A 27,479-nucleotide genomic window follows, 5' to 3' on the forward strand; every position below is an offset into this window, starting at 1 on the left:
CTCAAGTATGTCAGACATAGGCCAAAGCAATACCATTATACACACTCAGAATTCCTGTTCCCAGTCCTGTTTGCTTGCTTGCAAGAATGAAATGTATTGTCTCATTCTTTTAGACTACGATATACATTTATAAAAGTATGAGATGTACTATAGTGTAGTTTCCTTTGCAGACTCTTGTTGCTTATGGTATAAAACTAAAACAGTGCAACTAGAAATAATTACCATAATTAGCTACCAATCTTATGTTCTTAAGCTCTGCCAGAAATTTACTTAATTTGTTCTATTTCCAGAGGACAAAAAAAACTAAACTAAGCAGATAACTTTAGGAAATCTGAAGCACAATGTTTGCTGGACAAATTTATCAAATTAAGTTTAAACTAACAGGGTAAATTCAGCAGCACATCAGAGGCACTGAATATCCTGCCTAAGTCAGCAGATAAGTTTCCCAGTGGGTGAATATGGGCCCTCTCGATTTCCACATCCATATTTGCTTATTGCTACTGCTGTACACCACCTTAGCGAATATTCTTTCAAAAAGGCAGGTATTAAATAGTAATAAATTATAAGGATTACCCCTGCTTCACAGGTTTACGCAGAATAATGAATGCTGCCCCTCAAAGTCGGGAGGACCTGAATTCTCCTCAATCCCCTTCATTTTCAAAGACACCCACAGATGCTAGCACCTTCTGAACGTTTCGTTTCTCGACGAGTAATTCCTACCTCATTCCTGGTCTCCAGATCACCTTGGAATCTGCTCATCCATCTTCAGCCAATTCCGTAGACAGTAAGTGAATTCCCTGGAGACTTCTCCAACCTCGCAGTCTCCGATACCCTACAGCCCTGGCAGGAACCTAAACCTAAATATATACAGGAGAGGCTTTGCTCCCAACCTACAGCTGAAGAAATAGCAGTTTCCACTCCAAAGGCAGAAGCTCTCCCCGCTAATTCAGATTTTACAAACTCTTCCGCTGCTCGCATCTCAAACCCTAACAGGAACATGGTTGCAATGCAGAACATCAGTGTACCTAGCCTGAGAGAATATCCAAGCAACAGGAGCAGGAAATATATACAAATTAAAGCTAGGACATTTTATTTAAATTTATAAACAAAAAAGGTTTACAGAAAGAGGTCAGATTTCCTGATAAAGTGTGTGTGCAAGGCCTTCCTGAGTCCTCGCTCTCCTCCACAGCAGAAGAAAATATACAGGACGGGCACAGCTCAGACTCCTGACTGCCCCTGAGAAGGTTCTAGTGCTAGCACAGCAGGATGGACGCATGTCCAGTTAGCATCTCTGTCTTCACATCTGGCTTCCCGTGACCACTCTTGCACCTGTGCTTTACCTAAAAGTAGAGAAGGTTGGTCGTTTCTCATCACAGCTGTTAGCATTCGCTCTCCTGATCTCGGCAGTCTGGATAACAATGGTGTCCATTTCCTTGGCATGAGCTGGTGCTGGTGGGGGTGCTGGAGGGTCTTCAGAAACATACTTCAAGATGTGCAGGTTGCCTTCATGATGCCTGAAATACTCAAGGCTTATGAGGTGCATAATGCAAGACAAAACATCAGTATGACTGCAGGAAAACATCAGGAACTGCAGCTCGCTTCCTGACTTCCAGTTCTGGCAGGCATCCACTACCTGGTCAGGAAAAGAGAGCAAGATAAGTATCATGGAGTTACCGGACACCCAAACTATCCCATCACAAACCCCAATTCCTAAACGCTGTCCCTCTACAGAGCTTGAAACCTTCTCTGCCATGCCTCTCCTCTCTCTACCATACACACTGCTCTCTGTGCTACCTTCATCCCTATGTACCATGCCCTTTCCTCTCTCTATGCTGCTCTCTCCTCTCTCTACCATACACACTGCTCTCTGTGCTACCTTCATCCCTATGTACCATGCCCTTTCCTCTCTCTATGCTGCTCTCTCCTCTCTCTACCATACCCACTGCTCTCTGTGCTACCTTCATCCCTATGTACCATGCCCTTTCCTCTCTCTACGCTGCTCTCTCCTCTCTCTACCATACACACTGCTCTCTGTGCTACCTTCATCCCTATCTACCATGCTCTCTCCTCTCTCTATGCTGCTCTCTCCTCTCTCTACCATACCCACTGCTCTCTGTGCTACCTTCATCCCTATGTACCATGCCCTTTCCTCTCTCTATGCTGCTCTCTCCTCTCTCTACCATACCCACTGCTCTCTGTGCTACCTTCATCCCTATGTACCATGCCCTTTCCTCTCTCTACGCTGCTCTCTCCTCTCTCTACCATACACACTGCTCTCTGTGCTACCTTCATCCCTATCTACCATGCTCTCTCCTCTCTCTATGCTGCCCGATGCACTCTACCATACCCACTGTTCTCTGTGCTACCTTCATCCCTATCTACCATGCTCTCTCCTCTCTCTATGCTGCCCGATGCACTCTACCATACCCACTGTTCTCTGTGCTACCTTCATCCCTATCTACCATGCTCTCTCCTCTCTCTATGCTGCCCGATGCACTCTCTACCATACACACTGCTCTCTGTGCTACCTTCATCCCTATCTACCATGTCCTCTCCTCTCTCTATGCTGCCCGATGCACTCTCTACCATACACACTGCTCTCTGTGCTACCTTCATCCCTATCTACCATGCCCTCTTCTCTCTCTATGCTGCCCGATGCACTCTCTACCAAACACACTGCTCTCTGTGCTACCTTCATCCCTATCTACCATGTCCTCTCCTCTCTCTATGCTGCCCGATGCACTCTCTACCATACACACAGCTCTCTGTGCTACCTTCATCCCTATCTACCATGCTCTCTCCTCTCTCTATGCTGCCCGATGCACTCTCTACCAAACACACTGCTCTCTGTGCTACCTTGATCCCTATCTACCATGCCCTCTCCTCTCTCTATGCTGCCTGATGCACTCTCTACCATAAACACTGCTCTGTGTTACCTTCATCCCAATCTACCATTCCCTCTGTATTCTGCTCAATGCCCTCTTTACTATAAACACTCATCTGTGTGCCATCTGCATCTCTATATTCCATGCCCTCTCCTCTCTGTGCTGCTCGATTCCCTCTCTACCATACACAAGCCACTCTTAGCCATCTGCATCCCTATCTATCAGACCCTCTCCTTTCCGTGCTTCCTGATTCCCTCTCTAGGCTACACCAGCTAGACTGTACTTACTCAAAGGTTCAGATCTCCCAGTCTCCCCCTCCTCTAAACAGAGTGCACAGGTACCAATCTCCCAGTCTTATCCTCCGTTACTCAGAGTAATCTAAGGAAATATTTCTTTGCAGAGAGGGTAATGGATGCATGGAACAGCCTCTGGATTAAAGTGGTGGAGGCAAGGACAGTATCTGAATTCCAGAAAGCATGGGACAAGCACGGAGAATCTCTGAGGGAGAAGAAAGGGATATAAAGCTGAGCAGGTGAGGATGGACAGACTGGATGGGATGTAAGGTCTCTCTCTCCTCACCTCATGATCTGTGTTTCTCTGAGGGAGAGGAAGGGATATAAAGCTGAGCAGGAGGTGAGGATGGACAGACTGGATGGGATGTAAGGTCTTTATCTCTCCTCACCTCATGATCTGTGTTTCTCTGAGGAAGAGGAAGGGATATAAAGCTGAGCAGGAGGTGAGGATGGACAGACTGGATGGGATGTAAGGTCTCCCTCTCCTCACCTCATGATCTGTGTTTCTCTGAGGGAGAGGGAGGGATATAAAGCTGAGCAGGAGGTGAGGATGGACAGACTGGATGGGATATATGGTCTTTATTTGTGTTTGAAGATATAGGGAGCTTGTTAATTAGTGGATCAGAAGATTACTGTATGCAATGGAGGGGTTAATAGTGCATCAAAGCAATCACCAATAAATTTACAATTGTGGATCTCTCTCTCTCTCTATATATATATATAGAGAGAGAGATATGTGGATCTCTCTCTCTCTCTCTCTATATATATATTTAGCACTTAACTTAAGCAGAAGGATCATTAATTCATGAAAATGCAGTATATTGTCTTTGGGTTTCTTTCTAGTCTGCCTGGCACTAACGAGCTGAGATAAGAGCAAGGAACACATCTGTTCTCTGTCAGCTAAGGCTAGTGAGGACCAGTGCTTCAGATTTAGGCACAGTTTGATTCTAACAATCCATAGCCTAACGAGCTACAGCTGGGCATAAATCTTGTCAAAGTTGTGAGTGCAAATTAGAACATCTAAAACTTGCAAATAAACTTGAACTAGAGCCAGAAAATGAGAATATAAGAAGCTGCAATTGATAATATACTTTAGATGTGCCACAGACGCGAGCTGGTAGCCAGTTCACAGGGTCTCTGGACATGTACTGTCTTTCGTTTCCCAAGATACACTGTCTCATTGAAAGAAAGACCTATGAAGGAAATATCTTTGTATAAAATATTTCCTTACTTCTATCTTTATTTTTGTAATCCTATTTACCTGTTTACCTTATGCGCCATGGTTCAATGGAAATGTATTAGCTTGTAGATGGGATTTAAGGAAATCAGAAAGACATTGCAGGAAGAATCTTGGAGAAGAAAATAGGTTTCAGTATAATATGCAATTATGTGAATATAGAAAGCAATGTAAATTTTTTCACAGTAATTATTATGCCAAGAAGACTGAGTCCTCGATGAACCATCCATTAACTTTATTTGATGCAGTACACAAGCTAACCTATCATTCTAATGTTGATATTCAAAAGTTTCTTTCTTGTGAGAAATTAGCACAATATTTTGCGAAGACTGATGAGATTAAAATGCAAATTGGGGTAGATTTTCAGACGAGCGCGAACAGCCTACTTTTGTTTGCGCTCCAGGCGCAAACAAAAGTACGCTGGATTTTAGTAGATACGCGCGGAGCCGCGCGTATCCACTAAAATCCTGGATCGGCGCGCGCAAGGCTATCGATTTTGTATAGCCTGCGCGCGCCGAGCCGCGCTGCCTCCCCCCCGTTCCCTCCAAGGCCGCTCCGAAATCGGAGCGGCCTCGGAGGGAACTTTCCTTTGCCCTCCCCTCACCTTACCCTCCCTTCCCCTACCTAACCCCCCCCCCCGGCCCTGTCTACACCCCCCCCTTACCTTTGTCGGGGGATTTACGCCTCCCGGAGGGAGACGTAAATCCCCGCGCGCCAGCGGGCCTGCTGCGCGCCGGGCCGCGACCTGGGGGCGGGTACGGAGGGCGCGGCCACGCCCCCGGGCCGTAGCCACGCCCCGTACCCGCCCCCAAAACGCTGCCGACACGCCCCCGCAACGCCGCGCGCTCCGGCCCCGCCCCCCGACACGCCCCCCTCTGAGAACCCCGGGACGTACGCGAGTCCCGGGGCTCTGCGCGCGCCGGGAGGCCTATGTAAAATAGGCTTCCCGGCGCGCAGGGCCCTGCTCGCGTAAATCCGCCCGGTTTTGGGCGGATTTACGCGAGCAGGGCTCTGAAAATCCGCCCCATTGATCTTAGGGCAGATTGTTCACTGGTAAATGGAATGGAGCAATCTGTTAAGTGGTCTGTTTTTAGAGAGGTATCAGAAAGGGATCTCTGTGACTTCATTAGTGCAATAAAATCTTCAGCCATTTATTTAGATCCATGTCCTTTCTATATTGTGAAAAATTTATGATCTGAAACTTTTACAATTTTGAGGATGATAGTAAATAAATCAATGTCAGAGGGTCATTTACCAACTCAATTAAAAGAAACTTCTGTGAAACCTCTTGTTACAGATAAGGTTGCTTTGTCTGAATTAAATAATTGACAAATTTCTTAACTTCCTACTTTGATGAAAATGATTGAAAAATGTGTTTTAATGCAGCTGGAAGGATTTGTGGAAGTGAATTTAATTTTGGATGATCATCAGTTTGGATTTCATAGGGCTCTTAATACAGAGCACCTTGTTCTGTCTTACAAATATTTGTATCGAAGGTTAGACAAAGGGTTGTACTAACCTTTGTTAGTACATTTTGATATTGCATTAGCATTTGATATGGTTGAACATCATCTTTTGATTTCTCAGTTAGCAAGTTTCGGGATTGGGGGTGTAGTATTGAGCTGGTTTGGGACTTTTTTTGGCAGAAAGAAAGCAATGGATAGTAAATGGTGGCAAACAATCAGCGTGGCGGATTGTGTGTAGGTGAGTACCAAAAGGGTCGTTTCTATTTCCTGAATTGTTCAATATTTTTCTGGCTCCATTGGATAAGGTGATGGACTCTCTTGGAATTAAATACTTTATGTATGCTGATGACATCCAATTTTATATTCCTTGTGAAAATGATGATAGTTTACCTTATATGTTATTGGAAAATTTAGACACAATAAAAAATTAGTTACTTAGTAGAGGGCTACTACTGAATATCAAAAAAGCAAAAATTATTTGGGTAAGTAAGAATATTCTTAGCCCAATGAATATTAGGTATCATAATGAAACGTTATTGTTACATACTGAGGTTCGCAATTTGGGGGTCCCTCTTGGATTCCCAATTATCATTTAAATCATAAGAACATAAGAACATGCCATACTGGGTCAGACCAAGGGTCCATCAAGCCCAGCATCCTGTTTCCAACAGTGGCCAATCCAGGCCATAAGAACCTGGCAAGTACCCAAAAACTAAGTCTATTCCATGTAACCATTGCTAATGGCAGTGGCTATTCTCTAAGGGGTAGATTTTCAGAGCCCTGCTCGCCTAAATCCGCCCAAAACCGGGCGGATTTAGGCGAGCAGGGCCCTGCGCGCCGGGAAGCCTATTTTACATAGGCCTCCCGGCGCGCGCAGAGCCCCGGGACTCGCGTACGTCCCGGGGTTCTCGGAGGGGGGCGTGTCGGGGGGCGGGGCCGGAGCGCGCGGCGTTGCGGGGGCGTGTCGGCAGCGTTTTGGGGGCGGGTACGGGGCGTGGCTACGGCCCGGGGGCGTGGCCGCGCCCTCCGTACCCGCCCCCAGGTCGCGGCCCGGTGCGCAGCAGGCCCGCTGGCGCGCGGGGATTTACGTCTCCCTCCGGGAGGCATAAATCCCCCGACAAAGGTAAGGGGGGGGTGTAGACAGGGCCGGGTGGGTGGGTTAGGTAGGGGAAGGGAGGGTAAGGTGAGGGGAGGGCAAAGGAAAGTTCCCTCCGAGGCCGCTCCGATTTCGGAGCGGCCTTGGAGGGAACGGGGGGAGGCAGCGCGGCTCGGCGCGCGCAGGCTATACAAAATCGATAGCCTTGCGCGCGCCGATCCAGGATTTTAGTGGATACGCGCGGCTCCGCGCGTATCTACTAAAATCCAGCGTACTTTTGCTTGAGTCTGATGCGCAAGCAAAAGTAGGCTGATCGCGCTTCTTTTAAAATCTACCCCTAAGTGAACTTAATAGCAGGTAATGGACTTCTCCTCCAAGAACTTATCCAATCCTTTTTTAAACACAGCTATGCTAACTGCACTAACCACATTCTCTGGCAACAAATTCCAGAGTTTAATTGTGCGTTGAGTAAAAAAGAACTTTCTCCGATTAGTTTTAAATGTGCCCCATGCTAACTTCATGGAGTGCCCCCTAGTCTTTCTACTATCCGAAAGAATAAATAACCGATTCACATCTACCCGTTCTAGACCTCTCATGATTTTAAACACCTCTATCATATCCCCCCTCAGTCGTCTCTTCTCCAAGCTGAAAAGTCCTAACCTCTTTAGTCTTTCCTCATAGGGGAGCTGTTCCTTTCCCCTTATCATTTTGGTTGCCCTTCTCTGTACCTTCTCCATCGCAATAATATCTTTTTTGAGATGCGGTGACCAGAATTGTACACAGTATTCAAGGTGCGGTCTCACCATGGAGCGATACAGAGGCATTATGACATTTTCCGTTTTATTCATCATTCCTTTTCTAATAATTCCCAACATTCTGTTTGCTTTTTTGACTGCCGCAGCACACTGCATCGACGATTTCAATGTGTTATCCACTAGGACACCTAGATCTCTTTCTTGGGTTGTAGCACCTAATATGGAACCCAACATTGTGTAATTATAGCATGGGTTATTTTTCCCTATATGCATCACCTTGCACTTATCCACATTAAATTTCATCTGCCATTTGGATGCCCAATTTTCCAGTCTCACAAGGTCTTCCTGCAATTTATCACAATCTGCTTGTGATTTAACTACTCTGAACAATTTTGTGTCATCTGCAAATTTGATTATCTCACTCGTCGTATTTCTTTCCAGATCATTTATAAATATATTGAACAGTAAGGGTCCCAATACAGATCCCTGAGGCACTCCACTGTCCACTCCCTTCCACTGAGAAAATTGCCCATTTAATCCTACTCTCTGTTTCCTGTCTTTTAGCCAGTTTGCAATCCACGAAAGGACATCGCCACCTATCCCATGACTTTTTACTTTTCCTAGAAGCCTCTCATGAGGAACTTTGTCAAACGCCTTCTGAAAATCCAAGTATACTATATCTACCGGTTCACCTTTATCCACATGTTTATTAACTCCTTCAAAAAGTGAAGCAGATTTGTGAGGCAAGACTTGCCCTGGGTAAAGCCATGCTGACTTTGTTCCATTAAACCATGTCTTTCTATATGTTCTGTGATTTTGATGTTTAGAACACTTTCCACTATTTTTCCTGGCACTGAAGTCAGGCTAACCGGTCTGTAGTTTCCCGGATCGCCCCTGGAGCCCTTTTTAAATATTGGGGTTACATTTGCTATCCTCCAGTCTTCAGGTACAATGGATGATTTTAATGATAAGTTACAAATTTTTACTAATAGGTCTGAAATTTCATTTTTTAGTTCCTTCAGAACTCTGGGGTGTATACCATCCGGTCCGGGTGATTTACTACTCTTCAGTTTGTCAATCAGGCCTACCACATCTTCTAGGTTCACCGTGATTTGATTCAGTCCATCTGAATCATTACCCATGAAAACCTTCTCCATTACGGGTACCTTCCCAACATCCTCTTCAGTAAACACTGAAGCAAAGAAATCATTTAATCTTTCTGCGTTGGCCTTATCTTCTCTAAGTGCCCCTTTAACCCCTTGATCATCTAACGGTCCAACTGACTCCCTCACAGGCTTTCTGCTTCGGATATATTTAAAAAAGTTTTTACTGTGAGTTTTTGCCTCTACAGCCAACTTCTTTTCAAATTCTCTCTTAGCCTGTCTTATCAATGTCTTACATTTAACTTGCCAATGTTTATGCTTTATCCTATTTTCTTCTGTTGGATCCTTCTTCCAATTTTTGAATGAAGATCTTTTGGCTAAAATAGCTTCTTTCACCTCCCCTTTTAACCATGCCGGTAATCGTTTTGCCTTCTTTCCACCTTTCTTAATGTGTGGAATACATCTGGACTGTGCTTCTAGAATGGTATTTTTTAACAATGACCACGCCTCTTGGACATCTTTTACAAGATTTTTTTGTATTTTCTATTATGTAATATAACACCATTCATGCCACCGCTTACAATCTGCCATCTTGTTCTGTGTTTCTATGAATTCCTTTATTATTTTTGTCTTCAGTACCTCCACTATGAAGCTGTTCTATGTATCTATTACGCTTTCTGTAAAGAAATATTTTCTCCTGAGTTTATGCTCTGAGCGTCACACTTTTACCTGTTTTTCTAGAACAATCTTTCCTCTGAAAGTAAAGTCTGCATGTGCAAATATATGCTCGATTGTCCATAAGCTAACCCCACAGGTTTTTAAATTGGGGACAATTGTGCCCTAAAACCACCAGATATGGAAGCATGCTGTGCTTGTTTTGTAAATTCATGGGTAATAGGCCAGGTACACGCTAAAAGCATAACATCCCAACTCCACTCCCGCAACTCCTCTCCTCAGCAAGTGTAAAAGTACATGTGAAAATACTTCCATTTCATAACAGACACTTTATGGGCAGGGAACCAGGTTTAATGCATGTAAATATCTTTGAAAATTTATAATTTAAAGGTGAAAATTCCCTTCTAAAAGTCTCATCTGATATGGATCCTGCAGCCGACCTGTACCATTCTGGCAGCCCTTCTCTGCATTGCCTGTATTCTCGCTATAGGAGATTTCCAACCAGTGCACTGTGGAGGAGCCTCAGGAGTGCTGTGGAGCTTTGGCCCCCTTGTCAGACGTTATGATAGGCCAATGATTCATGAAAAACGTCAGCTTCCCTCACACGGAGCAACTCTGCAATGCGAAAAGAAATACTACCTATACTGGATTCAGTCAAAAATCTGCTCTGGATTTTGACTTGGCAGTATTCTAGGGTTTACAGCTTCTACATTCATGTGGGTGAGGTCTGAAGCCCTGCTGGTGATGAGGATGACAAACTCTGGAACCTGGGAATTCAACAATGACAGTGCCATCAGATGATATCACCCAAGTGTAGCTGCTTGTCCTGGGAAGAGTGGGATTCCCACAACAGGAATAATCTGTAGCCTTCCTCTACAATCTGGAGAACCAAAGGGTCAACAATTCCCCAAGAGTCTCATTGTGTTCTTCTTCTTGAGCAGTTTCGTGAAGACTTGATATAAATTTAAATAAATACAGTTGCATGGAAACGTTTAGGCACCCTCTATCAAAGTGAATGTTGCAGTGAATGTCTAAGAGTACAAAAAATGGCACAGCTTCTATATGGTGCAAAGTTAACATGATGTCTTTCTGCAATAGATCGACAATAATAAAACAGTGAATATGACATATGCAGGCAAGCACAGATTACTGCAACACCCTGTTTTTAGGATTACCATATACAACTATATATATATATATCTATATCTATCTATACATCTATCTATATATCTATATTCTCGCTATAAACATCTATCTATATATATTCTATCTATATATCTATATATCTATATCTATATATCTATATCTATATATATATCTATATCTATATATATATATATATATTTGTGCGAAAGTTTTGTTATATGTAAACCGACCTGATTCGATACTTGTATTGAGAATGTCGGTATATAAAAATCCGAAATAAATAAATAAATAAATATATATATCAATCCTAATATTAGGCAATACTACTCTCTCTTCTTGTGCCTATTAAATATTAACAACCACAAACACTCATTTCAGAGTGGAGTAAAAGCACAATTATATTCTCTCTAATATCTCCTTTATTTAATTTTCATATCAACAAATATCACAAATTCAGACTTTAATAAAATGACACATATCTCATCTCTACCTCTCTAAAATCAACATTCATTCATACTCATCCACACATTTCTCACTTTGTGCAAAATTTTCAAAAATAGAAATTACATAATATTTGCTTTAAATACTATAATGATAAACATTAATGTAATTTTATACAACTTGATGTAACTCAACTTTATATTTGCAAATTTCAGTAAACATACATGTTACCGATATTTATATTTAACAGCTCTGGATGATCACAAAATGCATAGCACTTTGCAAAATAGGCGCGCGAGTGCCCTACGCGCGTAAATCCAGCAGGATTTACGCGCGCAGGGCTTTTAAAATCTAGCCCAAAGGTTGGAACATCCTCTTCCAATTGAATCCTTACTACCTATTTTTAAAATGTGTTAATGTAGCACCATGAGCAGTCAGAGCAGCCAGAGGACAGATTCAGGGAGGACTCTAGCAGAAATCTTACATAAACTTCTTTAACAAACAAAAGCAGCTCTGCTATTTTTTGCATTCAAAAACACAAATGTAATATTACAGCTTATAGTTTAGTGGTGTTTCTTTTCTCTAAGCTTCCTTCTCTCCCCTGGGCCTGGCTAGTTATGCCTCTTCTCAAGGATTCCCTGCCTAAGGTGGACTGGGTCTGCTCCTTTAAGATGTTTTGGGGTTTCTTCGTGCGCACTCCTTCACATCCCCTCTCCTCCTCAGCTCACACTTCTTAGACTGAGCGCTTCCTCCCATTCCTCTCTTCCTTCCCAGCCCTATGCTGAGGCTGTTTAACCCATGTAAGGTTTCCCCCCTCTGCATCCCATTTGAAAAACTGTTCATGGGTTCGCGGGATTCCTGCTGTTCTTCGTTTGTCCCAGTAAGTTCCTTTACTTTGCTTACCGGGTTATCTAGAATATCCCAATTCCTTCTGGCAACAGTGCCGTCAGCTTCTTGCTGACAAGCCATCTGGCCTGGCTTGATTGTCCATAACCTGACCCCACAGGTTTTTAAACTGGTGATAACTGCACCAGATATGGGAGCCCGGGAAGTAGTCCCACGTCCATAATGGTTTGCCCCGCTGGAGTCGTCACTAGAACCTGACTAGTTGGATTCTGCTGCTGGTCACCATGTACACTGGCGAGTGTCGCCTTCCTCGTGTAATTAATCTGTTCTTTTCACATCCTGAACCCATCATTCAGCTCCACAAAATTACCAAGTCTGAAAATTCCCCTCATTCCCTCAGCTTTGCGTTTTTGTAAAAATATTTGCCCATTCTCGCTCCCATTGAGGACAGTTCTTCCTAAGGTGCTCGTCTGCTCCAAATTGGGAGCAGGCCTATGGGATTTGTTCCACTTTGATTTTCACAGGACCTACAAAACGTTTGGCTCTTCCTTCCTTCAGGAGGCTGCGTTCTCTCTTGCTCTGCTCTGCTAACTTGCGCTTTCGTTCTGTGATCTCCAGTCAGAGACAATCCTCATCGGCATGGTTCTTCATCTTACTGAAGGAACATGGCCATGACGCTTATTCAGTTTTAACTTTACCCCTTCTTTGTCCTGGGGCAAAACTCTTCCTCATGTCTATTCCTGGCACAAAGTGACCAAAAGGAAAATCTTTTGGCCCAAGGCATTTAGGGAGCTGGGGAAGTCACTTCCAGTCTTTAGAAGCTGTTTCATTTGGAGGTTATGAATTTACTAATTACTGTGTTAACTGAGTTCAGGCAAATGATTGTAATTTGTGTTCTAATTATGTACATCGCTAATTTGAATAAATGTAAAACTGTAACTGTTCCTCTCTCACAGTCCTCACGGACGTCACTCTCAGGAGGTTATATCTCATACTGGAAAAACAGATGGAGGATTGAAGTGGTGTTCAAAACTAATTTACTATAACTTAATATAAAGTCCAGTCCAAAACCAGCAAAAAGCAACAACACACAAAGGATAATGAAAACTCCATGCGATGTGAGTTCCTTCTCTTTTCTCAACCTCTGAGCAAGAAAAAAAACCCAAAACTCTTCTCCAAGGGCAGGGAGATGGTGGTGGGAAAAATCTCGCTTCTTCTCACAGGCAAAAACGTCTCTCCAAAATCTGTTGTTACTTGTGGGACCTTGCTAACCCCACTTCCCCAGCAATACTCAGGCAGCTGCAACTCTGCTTTAGCGAGGAGCAGAGTACAGAGCCTCAGCTCACACCCCCCTAAGACAAGGGGTAAATGGGAGCAGGTCAAACGTAGAACCCACTCTCTTCAAAACAAAAAATCCACTCTTCAAACTCTTCTGGCACAAGTCACAACTCCTCAGAACTAGAAGGGCCCTGGTAGAGCCAAAACTTCACCAAAACCCCAAAATAGCAGGTTCTCCAGCAGCTCCCCTCCTTCCTCCACCAACCACACTGCTCATGCTGAGACCCCAGGTTATATAGCCTGAGCTGGACCAACCCCAGCACCCATTGGTGGGAAAAAGTTAGGGATGGTCTCCAAAAGATGATAGCAGTTCCTTAGGGTAAAACCAAAGAAAGGTGGTTAGGGACAGAAATGAAGTGTATGGAGGCTGAGATGTCCTGCTCTGAGGACTGTTGGGGTCCCTTGCTCTCACTGCCATGATAGGGAGCCTGTGCGGATTCTCTCTCCAGTCTCCACACTACGTCTGGCATCAGCTGAGTCTGATGAAAGGCGTCTGCCACTTCCAAGGCTTTCTCCAGGGTGAGCCCTGGGTGTCGACACACCCAGTTCCGCATGGGTCGGTCCAGTTCATCCAGGAACTGCTCCAGAAAGACCAGATTGGTTACTTTCAGGCTTGTCTTCGCCTCAGGCTGTAGCCACTTCCATTCAGCATTTCTTAGCTGATGGAAAAGGCTTTATGTGGTTTCCACTGGCTGTAGGGTACTCCTTCGGAACTTCGGCCAATAAGTCTCAGTCGTATAACCCACTGTTTCCAGGACGGTGATTCTGACCACTGAATAGTTAGCTCTCCTTGTGGGATTGGTTGTTTGGAAGGCTACTTGAATCTTGCCGGTGATTAGGTTTCCTAGTTATGTAGTCCAACTGGCCAGCCTGTCAGGCAGGCAGTTCTTTAGAAATTCTTTAAGAGTACATACGGGTCTTCCCCCGCCTTCATCTTGTGGTAGGCATGCCCTGTGTCACTGTGGTTTGCATTGCTTGTGCCAACTGGGTCAGCAACATATGCTGGTTGCTCACCAATGCAAGATGCTGGGCCACTTGTTCTGTGAGGGTGTGGACCACACTCTAGTTTGTCTGCTGCTGCCCCTCGGTTAAGGCCTACATAGCTCTGTCCATGCCAGCCCACTGGCTCTGGCCCCACGAAAGGAAGCTGAAGGGCTTTGCCCTGTTCTGGAACACTCAGACACAACTTCCTTTCTCCTTGTACAAAAAATAAGACAAAACGTGCCTGTCCCTCACTCCAGACAAAGCTATTCTTCTTAGCCTGTTTGTAAATTAAAAGTTTCAGCTGCAGTTGCAGTGAGGCCCAATAAAGGAGAAAGTAACAGAAGGAAATAAAAATGTCCCCTTTTTCTTCTTTTGGCATGATTTCTCTGCATGTGCAAGTCTTTAGCACAGAAATCCTTCTGACTTCATATGTGGCACTGTGAATAGCCGGAACACAGATTCAAGCTGGACTCTGGCAGAAACCTTGCATAAATTTATTAGTGATAAGAAAAAGAAACAAAAACAGCTCTGCTATTCTTTGCAGTTCAACAACACAAATGTAAGTATCACAACTTACAGTTCAGCAGTGTTCTCTCTCCAGGCTTCCTTCTCTCTCCCCTGGGCCTCCTGTTCCCTCCTGGCTCTGGCTAGTTATGACTAATCCAGAGGAACTCGGCAACATTTAAATGCCAGACAAATGTTATATACATAATTTTATTTAACAATCATATCAAAAATACAATTTATACAGGTACCACTATGTACTACGAAAGATACCCACATTAAAATACTCACATCATCCATCCATCCACTACCATATCCCACACCCCAATATCACATTAAAATACATCATGTAAACTAACAATGCTTATAACCCATGCTGTACTTATACTATATCACACAATATTATATATTATATTCACATTTGATTTTCAAACTGTTAGGACAGATACAAAGTATCTACAGATATTCACACAATAATCATGCAACACAAGGATGCAAAATTGACGTATGAACATTGATGAACCTGTGCTTCGAAGACATCAATACATGCTTGTTATTTAAGCCAGATAGCATCTTTCCCTGAAGAAGCCCCAGGGGAGGGGCGAAACGGGATTCCCGTTGGGTATTATATTATTCATTACAACAGAGCTTTCCAAACTTTTCATGTTGGTGACACACTTTTTAGACAAACATAATTTCGGGACACAGTAATTCAGTTTACTAGCAAACCAAAGGTTAAAGGTTAAACGAACTAAATGTATTTCGACAATTTATGTATGTTTCCTTAAATATATAATAAAATGTTTCACGACACAACCTATCTTGTGAAAACCTCTCATTTATATTAAAAATATATAAGATTCCAAGATTAATGTTATTGTTATAATTTATGAGTAACAATAATAAAACAAAGTTATTGTGTTATTCAATTTACCTCTTTAATGAGATATATGAGCTTGATGGGATGAACACAGATTTTGAATATTTGGTGTTAATAAGAAAGTCCAAAGGGTCTTCTGCATAATTTTAAAAAGCTGGCCAGTTTCACACTATATAATTATTTGATAGCCTCATTCAACTAATTCTATTTGGCTATGAGAGTGAAGACTGGAATTTATAGGAAGGGACAGAATGTCAATATAAATCCTGCACCTCCAGTTCTGTAACTCTGTGCATCCACTGAAATTCCCCCAAACAATGGAGCTTGGATGTTTCCCTTACAGCTCATCATACTAATAGATATTTTCATATTCTGGTGTCACCTCACAGTAACAGCAGCACAAACACCTTCCACTGCCAGGCACATTGTGAACTAACACAAAACCTTGCAAAAAAGACACTCAAAATCTATACTGCAATCCCATCGTAACATAACAGTAATAACACCAAGGACTCAAACAACAATAACCCTACCTGTGAAAAAGCAAGGGTAAATATTACACTGGGTCCTAGAATACCAATACACCACCTACTGAGGAAACAAAACAAATCAGATTGCTATAGATCCCTATGCTAGCAGAAGCTCTCATCATAGTCACACACACAGAGCAGAGACAGACCCTCACCAAATACAGAATACAAAATAAAGGGGCACAAACTGGAAAAAACTGAAATGGAAACCCCAAGAAGCCAGACTCTGTGTATTAACAATGGAAAAATAGAACCACCATTCCTCATAAAACAAATAAAATCAAGAAACATAAAGCATCAGTTATAATAGTAAAACCATACTAATAAAAGAATATTTTAAAACTACTGATAAATAGAATTTCTATTAATTAAAATCATATACATTTTTTACAATTTCCCAAATACCAATAAAATATTTAAAAACAGCACGTATATCAAACACCCAATAATTAAAACTAATAAGAATTTTAAAAAGCCCCTGCTGTCCATACGTGGGAGCTCTTGATTTCCAGTCACCCTGATATTGTCAAGGATTAGGTTATCCTCTCTCTCTCACACATACTCACATGTCCATTCTCTCTCACACATACACTGTCACATACATACATATTCATGCTCTTATACCCACCATAACCTCTCGCTCTCACAGACACTGACACACTCTCAGGCTCTAAGACACTCTCTCCCCCTCCACACCCCCCCCCCACACAAAGTCTTACTCCCCTGGATTTTCTCATACACACTCATGCTCTCACTCTCTCTGGCTCCCTCACATAACACACAAACACACACACCCAGGCAAGTTCCCAATTCATTTTCACACCACTCCCTCACCATCCCCCATGCATGCACACATTCATTCTCACACAAACAGACCCCCAGGCAGGCACCAATTCATTCTCACACATACAAACCCCAGGATGACACCCATATATTCTCATACACAGACACACCCTCAGGCAGGCACCCATGCATTCACACACATACACCCCCAGGCAGACTCCCATTCATACACATGCACACACTAAAGGCAGACCCCCTCTCTTTCTTTTGCCAGCAACCTCAAGAGCCTCTCTCATTCCTCTGCTGCCACTGTCACTGATGCCGCATGGCTATTTGGGAGGCGCTGATTGCTGCTATTGGCACTGAAGCCCATTCTGTTGCCTCCTCTGTGTAGGCCCCGTGGGTTTCCACTTCCTCCATGTTGATCTCGTACATTGTGAGATCTGCATAGAGAAAATGCTACTTTTGCACATTACCAAAAATTACATGTGCCAATCAGTAAAAAGTATTTTTTTTTTTTTACCTTTGCTGTCTGATCTTAGTTTTTTATCGGTTGGTCACCGGCTTTTTTGTTCCACCTTTCCTTTCTTATTTTTTTTTGCCAATTCCTTTCATATTGTCTTTTTTTTCTATTTCTTTTCTCTCCATCTATCTTCTTCCCTCAAACATACAGTCAGGTTCTCATTCTCACATGCTTTCTCTCTCTCTCACATACACACACACAGGCTCTCACATGCTCTCTCTCATACAATCATTCATACACAGTCTCTCTCTTGCACATGCTGTCTGACTCTCACATACACAGGCTCTCTCTCACTCCCACATGCTGTCTTGCTCAAGCATAGACTCTCACTGTCACATGCTCTCTCTCATACAATCATTCATACACACTCTCTCTCTTTTGCACATGCTGTCTGACTCTCACATACACAGGCTCTCTCTCACTCCCACATGCTGTCTTGCTCAAGCATAGACTCTCACTGTCACATGCTCTCTCTCATACAATCATTCATACACACAGGCTCTCACTGGCACATGCTGTCTCTCTCACACACACACAGGCTCACATGCTGTCTCTGCAAACATGCAGGTCCTCACTCCCACACACAGTCTCTCAACTCATCTCATACATGCACTCTACGGGCCCTCAGCCTCTCTCTTACCTCTGGGCTCCTCTTCACGGGTCGCTGCAGGATGGGCTCTGCAGCGTCCCTCTTCTTCGTGGGCCGATCCGCGGCAGCGGCGTCCCTCTTCTTCGCGGGCCGATCCGCGGCAGCGGCGTCCCTCTTCTTCGCGGGCCGATCCGCGGTGGGGACTCTGCTACCGGGCCTCCTCCTCCTCTCAGCCCGCTGCTCCTCTTCTGCACGTGACTGATGCTCCACCTCCTTCCTGCCCGTGCGGCTACGGCAACATTTTTCTTCCGGGGCCGCGTGGGCAGGAAGAAGGAGCACCACGGCCCACCGATCTTCCTGCTGTGTGTCTCCGGCACACAGCACAGCCCAGCCCAGCGAAACTTCACTGCTCAGCCGCCAGTGGGATGAGGTCCACCGGCGGCTGCATTGGTTCCCACTTGCCGGTGTGTCACGTGCATCGGGCTTGCGCGGCACACCTCAGGCGACACACTAAAGTGTTGCGACACACACTTTGGAAAGCTCTGCATTACAATATAAAGTATTACAAAATTGTTTGCTTAAAAAAATCTGTAGCTACTTTGTATCTGTCCTAACAGTTTGAAAATCAAATGTGAATATAATACTGTGTGATATAGTATAAGTACAGCATGGGTTATAAGCATTGTTAGTTTACATGATGTATTTTAATGTGATATTGGGGTGTGGGATATGGTAGTATGTTTGGTATGTATGGATGGATGATGTGAGTATTTTAATGTGGGTATCTTTCGTAGTACATAGTGGTACCTGTATAAATTGTATTTTTGATATGATTGTTAAATAAAATTATATATATAACATTTGTTTGGCATTTAAATGTTGCCGTGTTCCTCTGGATTAGTAGTATATTGACTCTAGTAACAGAGGGATGCACTTATGTATATGATCTGGCTAGTTATGCACATTCCCAGGACCAGGATTCCCTGCTGTCTTAGGCTTAAAGTAGACTGGGCCAGATCTCTGGATCTGGTTCTTTAAGGGGTTTTGGAGTTTTCTCCTGTATACTCTTTCACAGCAAATAAGACCCAAAATGTTGATTGACTTGTTAAGCCTTGAAATTAGTCAGTTTAAAACCATTTCACTATTTTCAATCTGTTAAAAATATGCATTAAATAATAATTTTGCATTAAAAATTACAGAAAGATGCTGTGTTTAACTTTGTACCATGTAAAGTTAGTGTCAGCTTCTGTTTACATAAATATTCATTAAAACTTACAATTTGACCAGAGGGACCTAAACTTTTGCATACAATTGTAAATAAATTAACTCCTCTATCTTTTTCTGGTAGAGTTTACTAAACAGAGTGGGATTCTGGCTATCTTCTCTAGATTCAGTCAATAACTTGTCCCCGATTTTGAATGGGAGATTGAATAAAGTCAGAATTCTCTGGTCTTGATGAAGAGGCGTTAAGCTTTACTGCTTCTTAGGCAGACCATTATGGAAACTCTGAGATGTGGAAGGGAGTGACGGAGGTAGCAGCAGGCAGGGTCTGAACACTGAATGAAGTCTTATAGAAATGAAACAGAGAAATAACGGCAGAAGAAGACCAAACGGCCTATCCAGTCTGCCCAGCAAGCTTCGCACTTTTTTTTCTTCTCATACTTATCGGTTTCTCTTGGCTCTTAGTAACCTTTTGGTTCTATTTCCTTTCCACCCCCACTATTAATGTAGAGAGCAGTGTTGGAACTGCATCTAAGTGAAATATCAAGCTTGATTAGTTAGGGGTAGTAACCGCCACAATAAGCAAGCTACACCCATGCTTATTTGTTTTACCCAGACTATGTAATTCAGTCCTTGTTGGTTGATGTCTGTATATAGATCCACTTTTCTTCATTCCCCCTGCCACTGAAGCAGAGAGCTATGCTGGATATGCGTGAAGTATCGGTCTTCCTCCCCTGCCATTGAAGCAGAGAGCTATGCTGGATATGTGTGAAGTATCGGTCTTCCTCCCCTGCCGTTGAAGCAGAGAGCTATGCTGATACGCGTGAAGTATAGGTTTTCCTCCCCTGCTGTTGAAGCAGAGAGCTATGCTGAATATGCATTGAAAGTGAAGTATCAGGCTTATTTGGTTTGGGGTAGTAACCGCCGTAACAAGCAAGCTACTCCCCACTTTTTTGTGAATGCAAATCCTTTTTTCCACATTTCCTCTTGCCGTTGAAGCTTAGAGCAATGTTGGAGTTGCATTAACCATGTGCATGTTTATTGAATAAGGGTATTATCTCCAGGTAGTAGCCATCATTCCCGCGAGCCATCCACTCTTCATTCACGTCCTCTAGAGTTTATGGATCCACAGTGTTTATCCCACGCCCCTTTGAAGTCCTTCACAGTTTTGGTCTTCACCACTTCCTCCAGAAGGGCATTCCAGGCATCCACCACTCTCTCCGTGAAGAAATACTTCCTGACATTGGTTCTGAGTCTTCCTCCCTGGAGCTTCAAATCATGACCCCTGGTTCTGCTGATTTTTTTCCGACGGAAAAGGTTTGTCGTCTTTGGATCATTAAAACCTTTCAAATATCTGAAAGTCTGTATCATATCGCCTCTGCTCCTCCTTTCCTCCAGGGTGTACATATTTAGATTCTTCAATCTCTCCTCCACCTCACTCCTTTTTGGTTGCCCTTCTCTGGACCGCCTCCATCTTGTCTCTGTCTCTTTGGAGATACGATCTCCAGAACTGAACACAGTACTCCAGGTGAGGCCTCACCAAGGACCTGTACAAGGGGATAATCACTTCCCTTTTCTTACTTGATATTCCTCTCTCTATGCAGCCCAGCATTCTTCTGGCTTTAGCTATCGCCTTGTCACATTGGTTCGCCGACTTCTGATCATTAGACACTATCACCCCAAGGGCTCTCTTCTGCTCCGTGCACATCAGCCTCTCTCCCCCCATCGAATACAGTTCATTCGGATTTCCACTCCCCATATGCATGACTGCACTTCTTGGCATTGAATCTCAGCTACCATATCTTCGACCACTCTTCCAGCTTCCTTAAATCCCATCTCATTCTCTCCTCTCCTTCCGGCGTGTCCAATCTGTTGCATATCTTAGTGTCATCCGCAAAAAAGACAAACCTTACTTTCTATCCCGTCCGCAATGTCGCTCACAAAGATATTGAACAGGACCGGTCCCAACACCGATCCTTGCGGTACACCACTTAAAACCACTCTCTCTTCAGAGAGAGTTCCATTTACCATCACACATTGTCTTCTGTCTGTCAACCAGTTTGCAATCCAGGCCACCACCTCGGCACTCACTCCTAAGCTTCTCATTTTATTCACCAGTCTCCTATGCGGGACCGTATCAAAAGCTTTGCTGAAATCCAAGTAGAGGACATCGAGTGCTCTTCCTCGATCCAATTCCTTGGTTACCCAGTCAAAAAAGTCAATCAGATTTGTCTGACAGGATCTTCCCCTGGTGAATCCATGCTGCCTCTGGTCCAGCAATTCTCCTGACTGTAGATAGTTCACTATTCTCTCTTTCAACAGTGACTCCATTACTTTTCCCACCACCGAGGTGAGGCTAACTGGTCTGTAGTTACCAGCCTCCTCTCTGTTCCCACTCTTGTGAAGCGGGACCACCACCGCTCTCCTCCAATCACTCGGCACCACTCCCGTTTCTAGGGATCTATTGAACAGGTCACACAGCGGACCCGCCAGCACATCTCTGAGCTCCCTCAGTATCCTGGGATGAACCTCATCAGGCCCCATGGCTTTGTCCACTTTCAGTTTCCCCAGCTCTTCCCATACATTCTCTACTGTAAATGGAGTTACATCTACTCCACTCCCCTCCAGTTTCTTGTTAACTAGCTACTGTCGTTCTCCAGGGTCCTCTTTAGTGAACACAGAATTGAAGTATTCGTTTAATATTTCTGCCATTTCTTCATCTCTCTCCACACATTGATCCTTTCCATCTTTCAATTTCACTATACCACTTTGGACTTTTCTCTTTTCACTGATGTATCTGAAAAATGTTTTGTTACCTCTCTTCACGTCCTTGGCAATCCTCTCTTCCGCTTGACTTTTTGCCGTCTTGATTAATTTCTTCATCTCCCTCAGTTCCACCGGATATTCTTCTTTGTGCTCCTCCCTTTGGGATCCTTTATATTCTTGAACGCTGTTCTTTTGGCCTTTATTTTGTCAGCCAAAAGTCTTGGCACAGAGATGTGCAAGCAGGGAGACTGCAGCTGAATCTGTCTGCCTTCCCAAGGGGCCACATCAGGACGAAAGCTCAACTTTCCTTCAAGAGACTCAGCCACATCAGTGGAAGTGTTTTTTTGTGAGCTCCAATGCTTCCTTGACTATATTTCTCAGTTCCCGCCCCTCTATTACTCAGCAGTATGGGGAGGGATCTCTCAGTCTGGCCCCCCTCCCCCGATGTTACTCAGCCTGCAGTGTGAGGGATGTCTCAGTCTGGCCCCCCTCCCCCGATGTTACTCAGCCTGCAGTGTGAGGGATGTCTTAGTCTGGCTCCTCCTCCCCCGATGTTACTCAGCCTGCAGTGTGAGGGATGTCTCAGTCTGGCTCCTCCTCCCCCGATGTTACTCAGCCTGCAGTGTGAGGGATCTCTCAGTCTGGCCCCCCTCCCCCGATGTTACTCAGCGTGCAGTGTGAGGGATCTCTCAGTCTGGCCCCCCTCCCCCGATGTTACTCAGCCTGCATTGTGAGGGATCTCTCAGTCTGGCCCCCCTCCCCCGATGTTACTCAGCCTGCATTGTGAGGGATCTCTCAGTCTGGCCCCCCTCCCCCGATGTTACTCAGCCTGCAGTGTGAGGGATCTCTCAGTCTGGTCCCCTCCCCCAATGTTACTCAGTGTGCATTGTGAGGGATCTCTCAGTCTGGCCCCCCATCCCCCGATGTTACTCAGCGTGCAGTGTGAGGGATCTCTCAGTCTGGCCCCCCTCCCCCAATGTTACTCAGCCTGCAGTGTGAGGGGTCTCTCAGTTTCCCACCTGCATTCCCCCTTACCTGGAAGACGAGGTTATCAATATGCATCTCCTTCTCCTTCTTCATGATCTGAATGAGCAGGCAGCAAATGATGTTCCTCTTCCTCTCCAGAGTGTTGCCTTCATCCTCCTCCACATTCAAATACGTCTGATTTGGGAGCAGCCACATCTGGCTCTGCTGTGCTGCTTCCCCTGAGAGCCACCCTTCATTCAACCGCAGGACCCCTGCATCCAAAACCAAGACAACAGGGTTCAGAGGCACCTCTGTGACACAAAGAAACACGAGTCACAGGCAGCTCTGCAACTCACACAACCATACACAGAAACCTGGATCACAGGCAGCAATGAAATACACACACAGACCCAGAAACCTGGATCACAGGCATTTCTTTCTCTCTCTCTCTCTCTCTCTCTCTCTATATATATATAACCAGGTCACAAGACAGCTTTCCAAGACACACAAAGAAACATGAGTCACAGGCAGCTCTGCAACTCTCACAAGCATACACAGCAACCTGGATCACAGGCAGCAATGACATACACACACAGAGCCAGAAACATGTTTCACAGGCATTTCTCTCTCTCTCTCTATATATATATATAACCAGGTCACAAGGCAGCTTTCCAAGACACACAAAGAAACATGAGTCACAGGCAGCTCTGCAACTCTCACAACCATACACAGAAACCTGGATCACAGGCAGCAATGACATACACACACAGAGCCAGAAACCTGTTTCACAGGCATTTCTCTCTCTCTCTCTCTCTCTCTCTCTCTATATATATATATATATATATATATATATATATAACCAGGTCACAAGGCAGCTTTCCAAGACACACAAAGAAACACGAGTCACAGGCAGCTCTGCAACTCACACAAGCATACACAGCAACCTGGATCACAGGCAGCAATGACATACACACACAGAGCCAGAAACCTGGATCACAGACAGCAATGAAATACACACACAGAGTCAGAAACCTGGATCACAGACAGCAATGAAATACACACACAGAGTCAGAAACCTGGATCACAGGCTTTTCTCTCACACAGAAAAAGAAATGCAGGTGACAGGTAGCTCTCCAAATCACACAGCCCTCTCTGATTCCCAGAAACACACACAGAGCTCTCAGTCACAGACACCTTTCCAAGACACACACACATATCTAACACACATACATACACACACACACACACATCTAACACACATACACACATGCACACACACACACACATGCACACACACACACACACACACATCTAACACACATACATACACACACATGCACACACACACACACACACACACATGCACACATACACACACACACACATCTAACACACATACATACACACACATGCACACACACACACACATGCACACACACACACACATCTACACACACACACACATGCACACACACACACACATCTAAGTTACAAGCATTTCTATGAAACTCACACCCACAAACCCAGGTCACAGAGATAATGGTAAGGCAGGCTGCCTGTACGTCCCCAGAGGTTGCTCGTGGGCAAGGTGTTAGCCTGTAAGGGAGGGCTGTAGAGTACTCACCCCTGGGACAGAGATAATGGTAAGGCAGGCTGCCTGCACGTCCCCAGAGGTTGCTCGTGGGCAAGGTGTTAGCCTGTAAGGGAGGGCTGTAGAGTACTCACCCCTGGGACAGAGATAATGGTAAGGCAGGCTGCCTGCACGTCCCCAGAGGTTGCTCGTGGGCAAGGTGTTAGCCTGTAAGTGAGGGCTGTAGAGTACTCACCCCTGGGACAGAGATAATGGTAAGGCAGGCTGCCTGCACGTCCCCAGAGGTTGCTCGTGGGCAAGGTGTTAGCCTGTAAGGGAGGGCTGTAGAGTACTCACCCCTGGGACAGAGATAATGGTAAGGCAGGCTGCCTGCACGTCCCCAGAGGTTGCTGGTGGGCAAGGTGTTAGCCTGTAAGTGAGGGCTGTAGAGTACTCACCCCTGTCCTCATCACTCTGGGTCAGGATTCCCCCCTGTACAGTAAGAGGCTTTAGTGCGTGGCCCAGCAGAACTGGAGAGAGGCCCGTAGATAGTAGAAGAGTCTCCACACTTACTTCCTACAAGGCAAACAAATCAGTAAAGGGCAAGGCAGGGGCTTGAAGGGATGAGAGACAGACAGAGGGCAGAGGGCTGCTGAATGCAGGAGGGGTGAGTTGTGACTGAGGCTGAGACAGGATGGGAAAGATCTGACACAAAGAGAGGTGATGAGGATAGCAGCTGGAAATGTTCTCTGACCTACTCATAAGTAATAATGGCCCCTGAGACTTTCTGCAACCAAGATGCAAATCCATTGTATGCAAGAAAAAAAGCTAAAGATTATAGTTGCTGTTTTAGTCCACTTGGATCTGCAGAATTAAGGATCAGCACACAAGTTGTAGGTAAGAGCATTTTATTGGCCTGTGCTGCTTCCTTCATCAGGTGAGTGAAGAGACAGTACAAGAGTGCAGTATATTACAGGGTCAGCAAGTTATAGTTACAGCTTTTGCAGGTAATTTTAGAAAGATTTTACATGCATAAATGGTTTTGGGAATGGCCTCCACTAGCTCTGGAAAGGTTATTAGTGAATGCTCACTCTGCTAATGCAACGGGAATCTTTACAGGACCTCCTGCTGCATCAGAAACTTGAATTGCTTGTGTCTAACAGAATATTTTGAGCTGATTGTTTCCACGTTTATTTACATTTTTTCTACACTGCTTTTGCCAACAAGAAGAAAGTTCAAACGATGTAGAAAATGAGAACAAATACAATAATACAAAATAAAATGATAAACAAATAAAAACAAAATCAAGTATACCAAGATCACAGAATTAAAAGAGCTACACAAAACAATCCAAATCAGAAGAAAAGCCAAAATAATTAGCATCAGGAATAGAAATATCCAGTCCATTTAATCTCATAGCAGGACAAAGCCATGATTCCACCTTCTCACAGAAGACAAGATGGTTTAATTCTTGCCTAATCTCCACCGGCAGTTTATCCCATACAGACGGCCCTTCTGTCTAATCAGTGACACCTCAGACAAGGCCCTAAAAACTATCTGTTCAATTTTCAAATATATTCATAGAAACATAGAAACATAGAAATGACGGCAGAAGAAGACCAATCGGTCCATCCAGTCTGCCCAGCAAACTTCACACTTCTTTTTTCTCATACTTAACTGTTTCTCTTGGCTCTTAGTAACCTTACGTTCTAATTCCTTTTTCACCCCCACTATTAATGTAGAGAACAGTGATGGAGCTGCTTCCAAGTGAAATGTTAAGTTTGATTAGTTGGGTAAGCGGCAGCATAGCTCTCTGCTGTTGAAGCAGAGGGCAATGCTGGATATGCGTGAAGTATCAGTTTTTCTTTCCCCTGTCATTGAAGCAGGGAGTCATGCCCCGAAAGTGAAGCATGCCTTGAAAGTCACATTAACTATCATCAAATATTGAAAAGCCTAATAATTGGTAATACCTATAGCCCATGAACCCATCCCTGTTTTTTTCTTTTTTTTTTTTTAATTGGGAGATGGATGCCCTTCGTCCTTCTACTCTGTGAAGGTGGACACCTACCACTGGCATCCCGCTCCGTTAATGCCTCTGTGGCTACTGCCGCTCCATGCAGTGTTTTACTACCTGCTCTTTATATGCGTCCTCTAGAACTGATGGATCCCATCCCTGTTTTTTTTTTTATTATTTATTTAATTGGGAGATGACAGCCCTCCATCCTTCCGCTCCGTGAAGGTGGACACCTATCACTGGCCACTGGCATCCCGCTCCGTGAATGCCTCTGTGGCTACTGCCGCTCTGTGCAGTATTTTACTACCTGCTCTTTATATGGACACCTACCACTGGCCACTGGCATCCCGCTCCGTGAATGCCTCTGTGGCTACTGCCGCTCCGTGCAGTATTTTACTACCTGCTCTTTATATGTGTCCTCTAGACCTGATGGATCCCATCCCTGTTTTGTTTTCTGTTTTTTTTTATTTAATTGGGAGATGACAGCCCTCCATCCTTCCGCTCCGTGAAGGTGGACACCTATCACTGGCCACTGGCATCCCGCTCCGTGAATGCCTCTGTGGCTACTGCCGCTCCGTGCAGTGTTTTACTACCTGCTCTTTATATGCGTCCTCTAGAACTGATGGATCCCATCCCTGTTTTTTTTTTTATTATTTATTTAATTGGGAGATGACAGCCCTCCATCCTTCCGCTCCATGAAGGTGGACACCTATCACTGGCCACTGGCATCCCGCTCCGTGAATGCCTCTGTGGCTACTGCCGCTCTGTGCAGTATTTTACTACCTGCTCTTTATATGGACACCTACCACTGGCCACTGGCATCCCGCTCCGTGAATGCCTCTGTGGCTACTGCCGCTCCGTGCAGTAT

General features: G+C 44.5%; 1 protein-coding gene across 1 annotated transcript in view; it reads right to left on the minus strand.

The window, feature by feature from the left end:
* Nucleotides 1-1,067: 1,067 nt before the first annotated feature.
* LOC115088463 (cullin-9-like) overlaps nt 1,068-27,479 on the minus strand; it is a 197,082-nt gene continuing 170,670 nt past the window's right edge. The window contains exons 13-15 of the mRNA XM_029596737.1: nt 25,056-25,173; nt 23,097-23,299; nt 1,068-1,633 (exon numbers count right to left, since the gene is read on the minus strand). Of these exons, the coding sequence (XP_029452597.1) occupies nt 1,337-1,633; nt 23,097-23,299; nt 25,056-25,173 (618 nt within the window). The 3' untranslated portion in view covers nt 1,068-1,336. The remainder of the gene's footprint in view (nt 1,634-23,096; nt 23,300-25,055; nt 25,174-27,479) is intronic.

The sequence above is a fragment of the Rhinatrema bivittatum genome, chromosome 3 (assembly GCF_901001135.1).
Source record: "Rhinatrema bivittatum chromosome 3, aRhiBiv1.1, whole genome shotgun sequence".
Lineage (NCBI taxonomy): Eukaryota > Metazoa > Chordata > Amphibia > Gymnophiona > Rhinatrematidae > Rhinatrema > Rhinatrema bivittatum.